Below are 8,937 nucleotides of genomic sequence, written 5' to 3' on the forward strand. Positions count from 1 at the left end.
TGCAAACTTTTGTTTTGAAATTGGGAAAAGAAAATTCCAGAAAAGAAAGATAACAAAGATATCTTTGTGCAGTACATGAGATTATTTAAGATATAATTAGTGCTAATCTTTGAAGAAAAAATACTTGCTTCAATTGAGTGTTTATTTCTTTGTGCTTAATTTCTTTAGATTGTTAAGTGAAGAGAACTTTAACATAGAAAATATTCTTATAGTCCAAATTTCTCAAGAATAAATATCATGTAATTTAAAACTTAAAGGAATTTGTGTATTCAATGCATAAATTCGGGGAAGAATATTTTCCCCTTTTTTCCATTACTTTTAAAGAATGCATGAGATATTTTTATATGGAAGTCATATTGTTAAAGCTTTATTTTAATTGTTCAGTATTTCTTTGGTGCTATAAACCTCAGAGAACTACATTTTTAACTAACACTTCAAATACACAATAAAAGATTTGTGTTAACTGGTCTATACATTTATATGTTATTTTAGTACTTTTTTAAAATTCTCCTTTTTTATTATCATAGCAAAGAAAATGAAAGCACTAAAGGTGAACTATCCTTACAGCGAATGAAAGCATTATTTGAGAGCCAGCGGGCTCTGGATATTGAGCGAAAACTTTTTGCAAATGAAAGATTATTCCAGATTTCCCAAAGTGAAAATATGAAACTGAGAGCTAAACTAGATGAATTAAGACTGAAGTATGAACCTGAAGGTATGTTTGTCTCATATATTTTTGTCTTTTAAATCATATGACTGCCTCTGAGAAATCATATCAATTTTTTTTTTCTTTACTATCACTTTAAGCAAATTTCATTACAAACTAATTTGTGGTTATATATTTACAGTTAATAAATTTATTGCTGCAGAATGTTGAGGAAAATTCAGAGAACTGGGTAAATATATGAATACAATATTTTTTTATGGGTAAATTCGTCTTACAGAATAGTGTATAAGTAGAGCCTTGATGTTTGAGACTTTTCCATTTAAGATTGCAGCATCTTACGTAACACCAAAGAATTTAATTTTTTTGAGGCAGCTGATGCTTGGGAACTATACTAGTTAAGACAGCTTGCTCAGGGTAATAGAAAAGCTCTACTAGGAAGACAGTTTGCTTGAGGGCTTAGACAAGATAAATATTTATTCCTCCCCCTGACAGAAGTCTAAGGAAGTATTCCAGGACTGGTAAAGCACTCCACAATGTCAGGATCCAGTCTCCTTCTGTCTTGTTGGTCTGTATACATCCCATTGAGCACAATTTGGTCCCGTGGCCACCCCTGCCTACAAGGAAAGCTGGAAAATGCAGTCTTGACTCTCAGGGGTCATGTTCCCCACAAAATACTGGGGATTCTATTATTAAGAAAGAATAGTACAGCAGGTAGTAGAGGACCACTAGTAGCCTAAGCACTAGAAAATAGACTAACCATATGCATCTTACTGGATGTAAATTAAAATTTAAAATAAAATAAATGGCCAAAAGTAAAGAAGTCTAAGAATGTGATGTTCTTAGACAAAAAAAAAAATGGGTTGTTACATGCTTTAGGTTAAGGATTCTTAGCCATTTTTTGCCCCTATACTGTCCACATGCCTAACACCTTCTCTTTGTATTATCTCAGTGACTGCTGTGGTTTTCAACAGTAGTGGCAGGGCTGTCAGAAATAGTAGGCCGTTTTTATGGTTTAAAAAGGTTTCTCTTTCTCTCATTCTTCTTCTCTTCCCCAGTTCTAATAGGTTCCCCTGATTAAGGATTATCCATTATGAATTTCAAAGGTCTAATGAACCAAGCATAGCAAAGAGATGGGAGGAAGGGTAGTGTCTTGGTTTTCTAGTGCTGCTGTAACAGAAATACCACAAGTGGATGGCTTTAACAAAGAGAAATTTATTCTCTCACAGCCTAGGAGGCTAGAAGTCTGAATTCAGGGTGCCAGCCCCAGGGGAATTCTTTCTGTGTCTCTGTTGGCTCTAGGGGAAGGTCCTTGTTATCAATCTTTCCTGGTGAAGGAGCTTCTCAGTGCAGGGACCCTGGGTCCAAAGGACGTGTTATTCTCCTGGCTGTTGTTTCTTGGTGGTATGAGGTCCACCCGTCTCTCAGCTCACTTCTCTCTTTTATATCTCAAAAGAAATTGGCTTAAGACACAACTTAATCTTGTAGATTGAGTCCAGCCTCAATAACATAACTGCCTTGTTAACATTATAGAGGTAGGGTTTACAACACGTAGGAAAATCATATCAGATGACAAAATGGTGGACAGTCACACAATACTGGAAATCATGGCCTAGCCAAGTTGACATGTATTTTTAGGGGGACACAATCCATAACAAGTAGTATATCCAGATGATGTGTGTTTCTCAGGAGTAGTGTAAGAGGGGAAATACTGATCTAAAAGCAGCATGTAGAGCAAACATGACAATCCCACCTCTGACCATGCTTACTTATTAGACTTCACTAGCATTTTGATTTTGAAAATGAAAAACACATTGGCATGGGACACGGAAAAGATATTAGAATAATTAATTCAGTGTATATGGACCCGTGTAGGAGAGAGAATGGTGTTAGGCCATGGCATTAGAAGGCTGTTGTGGTAGTCTATGGTGATATATGATGTGCTTTGGACTGGGGAGGTATCCGTGGTTAGAAGTGCTCAAAATTCTGAATATATTTTGTAGGTGGGGCTAAAAGGCACAAATTACCAATGTTTAGAGAGTTCAACCTGTTCTTTTCGTTTAATCCCTACAACATGCATTACTGAGTGAAGTGGGTGCTAGCAATCCCCATTTTACAGATGAAGAAAGTGGAGCTGAGAGTACTTGCTAAAGTTCACTCAGCTGCTATGTGCTGGTACTAGATTTCAGCCTGGGCACCTTGACTCTTTGCCACTGCATCCTCATGTCCGTGGTGAGGTCTTATGAACCTCCATTATGACTGTTATCAAAATGCCAGGAATTTCACAAGGAAAGAACCCTTAAGTGTTCATCCTAACAACAAAATATATTGTGGTCCCAAGGAATTGACTCGAGGGCACTGGGTTTAAGGAAAAATTTATATCCAGATATCTTTAATAGATAAAGTTAATGAAGTTCATGAAAAAGAGAGGATAAAAGGTAGGAATGGTGTATTTCACTAAGATGAGTGGATTTTAAAAGAGGAAAAGAAAAAAATATATATATACATATCTGTATAACTAGTTCCACTTCTTTGTGTTCATTGTGTCTTTGTTTTGATTCATTGACTGGATATTTTTTGATGGTTTTTATTTTCAGAGAAAATTGAAGTGCCTGTACTCAAAAAGAGACGCGAAGTACTGCCTGTGGATGTAGCCACCCCTAAAGATATATGTGCCAGCAGTGCTCTTGAAGAAGTTTATAGATTACCAACTCAGGAAGAGGAGTCACAGTCCTGTGCTAACGATGTAGGAGATAACTTAGAGTTAGAAAAGACAGTTTCTGTAAACACACCAGTAGTCAGTCTCTCTCCACACAAAAATCTGCCAATGGATGTGCAACCAGCGAAGGAGAAGAAACGTGTGAAACTCATAGGAGTTCCGGTTGACTCTGAAGCTTTAAGTGAAAGAAGTGGAAACACCCTGAGCTCTCCCAGGTCAGTGTTCTCTTTTCCTCAAGGCAACCAGCAGGCCTCTCCTTCTCTTCTCTATCGCTGCATGAACTGTGCTTTCTATTTCTTTATCTATTTTCTTAGCATTGCATGCAGTGCAATCCCCCAGTTTCAGCTGCCCACTTTCAACTTTTCCAAAACTTTAAGAAAGACTAAAATGACTGCAAGGGGAAAAGACTCCTGAATAAGGGAATTATGCTTTTAGAAAATCAGATGTTTCTGTTTCTTGGACTATCAAAGAGTACATCTCTGAAGGTGTTGTTGGTTTGAATAAATGTACTGTGATTTTTTTCCTGGTTCAAGAATGGCCATGAAAGACAAAATAACTTGCCTTCTAAAAGGGCTTTGTACTAGTCTAAGAAATTTCAGCCTCCTAGAAAACTGTCAAGTGAAGTTTTCTGTGGCTTTTCAAATTGTTTAATCTTAAGTTTTCAGGAATGGCCTTTGATATCTGTTTTGACATTTTAAAATATCAAAGCGGATTCGTTTTCATTTTATATCAAGCCTCTAGTTCCTGTATAATTGAGTTTATGACGAAACAAGGAAGTGTCAGACATATGTGTCTGAGGGAATTACATTTTAAAGGCCTTGTCCTTTAAAAAAAAAATAACAATACTCAGAAGGTAAAAGAAGGTGAATAGAAGGGAAGAGTAGGTAATGGTAGCTGGGGCTGGAGTGCAGTAGGAAATAGCCTCTGGATGTGTACAGTAGGACCAAGAGTGGGGCAAAAAATGGGTGAATGAGGAAAATAGAGGAGGTCAAAAAAAATGATAAATGATGAAGGATGTCCACATGCAAAGGAATGATGGATACATTTAAAATAATTAACTTTACACATTTAAAAAATTAAGGCCATTCATTGATGTGAAAATAGTTAATTTTTATTGTCTCCTTTGAAAGGAGATCTTTAAGGTGCTGTTACGGCTACATAAGTGTTAGAGAGAGGGATGCAGAATAAGACATTTTATTAATGTGCATTTGAGTTAAAATAGTAAGACATGTCCACCTTACATAAAAAGGCTTCCCTGTATGTTTTATCTAAATTCCCTTTAAGTCTTCAGTGCTAATAAATGTAGTACTCAACAATGGAAGCACTTCAACAATGTTAGCTGCTATTATTATAAGGAATAGTTATTATTCCCTTCCCTGAATTTTTATATAATAGTATTATAACCTATTTAAAAAAACGACAACAACCAAACCCATTGTCATCAAGTCAGTTCTAACTTTTGGTGACCCCACATTTGCCAGAGTAGGACTGTACTCTATAGGGTTTTCAGTGGCTATAATTTTATGGAAATAGATTGCCAGGCCTTTCTTCTGTAGTGCTGCTGGGTGGATTTTTAACTACCAGCCTTTTGGTTAGAAGTTGAGTGCACACTGTTTACAGTATAAGCCACAAAAAGTAAAAGTTTAGTATTCTCAAGGAAAAAGTAACTTTAAATGAATGGTATGTGACTCACAGTACTGAATAGTTCCGAGATCAATTCGGGAGGTTATACTTGTTTATATGTGACTCATTGTGTAAATGTACTTGACCATTGTATATTTCTGGAGGTGGTTTCCAAAATTGATCAGTGCAAATCTTGCTATCTGTGTTGTCTTCATTTCTTTTCTGCCTTTTTTGCTTGATTAAAAATTACTAAGCAAATGTATGTAGCTACTTGATTGACTTAAGTAGCACATTGGGATTTTGTCTTGCTAAACAAAAACAAATAAAAAGCCACAAAACATTTGTTTTTGTGTGTGTGTGAGTCCATCTGCTAACTTAAGACGTTTCCAACTTTTTGTTTTCTGCATGCTTAACTTAGATACACAATTCTAAGATAGTTTTATAATAATAAATATGGGTTTTCTTGGGAACTTCACTATTGCATGCTTTATAATTGGATATCCTTGCCATAGGCCTTTTTAATATCTTACCTCTGTTTATTTTTCTTAAACTATTATTCTCCTAGTTGAAACTCAGTTTGGTTTTTTTTTGTGAGACAAGTAGTTAGATATCTATTTATGCAGCCAAAGATTCCATGTTATTTTTATTTTATGTTTAGCCTTTTGTATGTTAACTTTAAAATATTGATCTAGCATTTTGATTTTTGTGTTGTGTGCTTATCATGATAAGCACCTGATGATGTTTTAAGTATTTAATTTAGACCTTGCCATGATTTTTTATCATTTTTAAAAAATTATAAAAGACATTTTAAAAGTTAAGCCTATTTATGTAAAAAGGGTTTTTAAGAGAGGCAGTGACCTCATTTTCTTAATGGTGTTGGAGTCAACAGAAATTATTTTTTATTGTATACCTAAAAAAAGTCAACATGCCTCAAAGGAGGCCCATTATACTGGGGGTTTGTTTCTTCTTTAGTTTTTCTTAATCACATTTGAATTCAGAGTGGATACTTTAATGCCTATAGGTTAACTGCTGAATCAAGGCTTCAAACAGAAGTTAAAGAAGGGAAAGAAACTGCAAGCAAATTGGAAAAGGAATCTTGTAAGAAATCACACCCTATTTTATACGTGTCCTCCAAATCAACTCCAGAGACCCAGTGCCCTCAGCAGTAAAGACTTTGCTTTAATAAGAGTAAGATACCGTTTGCCCAAAAGGTTGCTCTGGAGCTTAGTTAAGATTGTCTTTATCGGAAGTCTACCAGCTTGTGGATTATTTATATCCACTCATTGTGCCAGGACCTTGCATTTTCATGCTTCTTTGACCAAGCCCTCAAAATTTGGTTTTAATTCTAACATGGAGAGTTCCTTAAGTGATGATCTTTCATGGAGCTTCTGTGAATCACAGTGAGTAAACTATTAACTGAAGGAAATGTTATAATTAATATAAATCTTTTTGCTACATTGTATATGGATTTTTTTTGAGTGATGGGAACAGCCAGTAACTTAGAGAACACTGAGATCATTAACTATTTTATTTTCCTACATATTTTTTATGAGCTTAGTTTTTCAGTGTGTTGTAAAAATAGGAAATTTGATTTTAAACTATTTATTGTCACAGGATTTCATCAGTGTTTAAAGAACCTATGTTAATCTTTGTAATCATATACACAATTTAAATTTTGTGTCTCAAGCATATGAAACAAGCACTTTTGAAATCTTAAATAAAACTGCAGTAATTTCTCCCCTTTCCATTTTCTTACTATGTATAGAAAGTAACATGTTATCAAAAGCGAATAAACTAGGAAAAGCAGAAACTTCAGGGATTCATAATTCCCTGATACATTCACATTTATTAAATTCTAAAATTTCCAAATAAAGACTTTTTCCCCTTTAAATGATTATAGTCTTGTCTATAATGTAATTTCATATGTATGTGTGTATATATATGTATATATATATATATTTTTTTATATAGTTGGGATCTGTTCTAATTAGATAAATCTGTTGAAATATATGAAGTTGAAGGAAATTGCCTCTAACTTCTAAATAAATGTTGAACTTTTTATTTTGTTTTAATCTGCTACAAAAAGCATACTCTTAAGGAAATTAGAATTTTCATGTTACATAATAGCTCGCAAAAAGAAGGATCAGAAGACACTGGGGAAGAAATAATAAATTTAATCTGAGAATATCAGTAATTGAATAATCATAATCATACCTTGGAAACCCTATGTGGCAGTTCTACTTTGTCCTGTAGTGTTGCTCTGAGTTGGAATCGACTCGATGGCAGTAAATTTTTGGCTTTATTCATACTGCGTGTTATAGAATGTAGATCAGTTCCTTCTGACATTGAGTTCTTACTGTGAGCATGTGTTAGGTGTGTAAAAATAAGGCCTCAGAGTCACAGTTGAATAGATCCATATAGACAAGTGGTGGTATTAACAGTAAAAATAGTTATATCTAACATTTGGATAAATCAAATGTGCTAGGCACTCTTCTAAGTCGTTTTGTGTATTGCCACATTTAACTCTCCCAACATCTCTGTGAGCTAGATATACTTAACCCCTTTCACAGATGAGAAAATTAAGACCTCAGGGAGGTTAAATTATTTATCCAGGCTCACAGGCATTAGTAAATGATGGGGAAAATTAGTAAATGATGGGGAAAATTAATGGGTTGAAAAAAAAATTTTTTTTTAATAGAGGAGTGCACAAAGTGCTATAAGAATGGAGAAAAAGAAACAAGAAACTGCCTAGGGTCTTTATAGATTTTTGTTATCGCTAAGCTGAGTCTTAAAGGTTGTTTCAGAATTTCCTAAGACATGGGGAGAATAACATTGCAGGTGGAAGAAACAGCTATTCAGAGGATAAGGACATGAAACAACATTTCTTATTCATCAAACTGAAGACTTAGAATTGGTTGGATGTATAGGCTTTACGAAAAGCAGTAGTACTAAAATGAAGCTGTATAATAGGTTGGGGCAGCATTTTGAAGAGCTTGTGTTCGGGAAGTCCTTTTTTACAAATAAAGACTTACAGAGACCTGTAAACAAATTGGGCAGCTATGGTTGAACTTTGAAGAACAGGGAACCTTACCCGTGTAACCTTATCACTCTTAAGGACCTCTGAGGCAATTCTACTAAATCGTGAGTCTTTTAGGAATATATATTGAAAAATCACTATTGTAGATGATGGGAAGTCACTTATATCAGCAAAGCTGTGCCATTGTTCATTGAATTTTTAGTAAAAACACTCGAGGCATAATGGAAAATGGATAAGAGTTGAGGTAGAAAAAGACTAGTTTGGCTATTAGGTAGTCCAGGTAGGAAATACAGGTACAGACTGAGGCATTGACAATAGTATAGAGTGGTGCTCAGAGTTACAGTAATGTTTAGAGATGCAAAATGGTCAGGAGTTACTAACAGATAGGATGTGGGACTCCGAAGAAAATGGTATATCTGAGATAAGTGGATAAGTAGTGATGGTAACAGTAGTGAATAGAAAGATTAGGTATTATTTCAGTTTTGATAAACACTTTTACTCACTTAACGGGGGTGCCCGTGTTGAGGGCAAAGAATACGTTTGTGTTTGTTTTGTTGTTGTCAGTTGCTGTTGAGTCCGCTTTACTCATGGTGACCCATCTATAACACCAAATGTTGCCTGGCGCTGCGCCATCTTCACGATTGTTGGCATGTTTGAGTCTAGTTGGACAATATTTTGTCTTAATCTGTAGGATTTTTATTGGCTACTTTTTGGAAGTAGATCACCAGGCCTTTCTTCCTAATCTGTCTTAGCCTGGAAGCTTTGCTGAAACCTGGCTACCATGGGTGATCCTGTTGGTATTTGAAATATTGCTGGCATAGCATCCAGCATCATAGTAATACACAAGCCAACACAGTAATGACAGACTAACAGATTGTTGTGTTTCTTAAGGCA

General features: G+C 35.1%; 1 protein-coding gene across 4 annotated transcripts in view; it reads left to right on the forward strand.

The window, feature by feature from the left end:
- SPDL1 (spindle apparatus coiled-coil protein 1) overlaps positions 1-6,905 on the forward strand; it is a 40,079-nt gene extending 33,174 nt beyond the window's left edge. For 2 of the 4 annotated variants that reach the window (XM_049874288.1, XM_049874289.1), the window contains exons 10-11: positions 528-715; positions 3,262-4,655. In XM_049874288.1, coding sequence (XP_049730245.1) covers positions 528-715; positions 3,262-3,797 — 724 coding nt within the window. In that variant the 3' untranslated portion in view covers positions 3,798-4,655. Of the gene's footprint in view, positions 1-527; positions 716-3,261; positions 4,656-6,027 lie in introns of those variants that run through there. The other 2 variants (XM_049874290.1, XM_049874287.1) reach the window with 2 other exon arrangements.
- The last annotated feature ends 2,032 nt before the right edge of the window (positions 6,906-8,937 follow it).

Source organism: Elephas maximus, chromosome 2 (genome assembly GCF_024166365.1).
Source record: "Elephas maximus indicus isolate mEleMax1 chromosome 2, mEleMax1 primary haplotype, whole genome shotgun sequence".
Lineage (NCBI taxonomy): Eukaryota > Metazoa > Chordata > Mammalia > Proboscidea > Elephantidae > Elephas > Elephas maximus.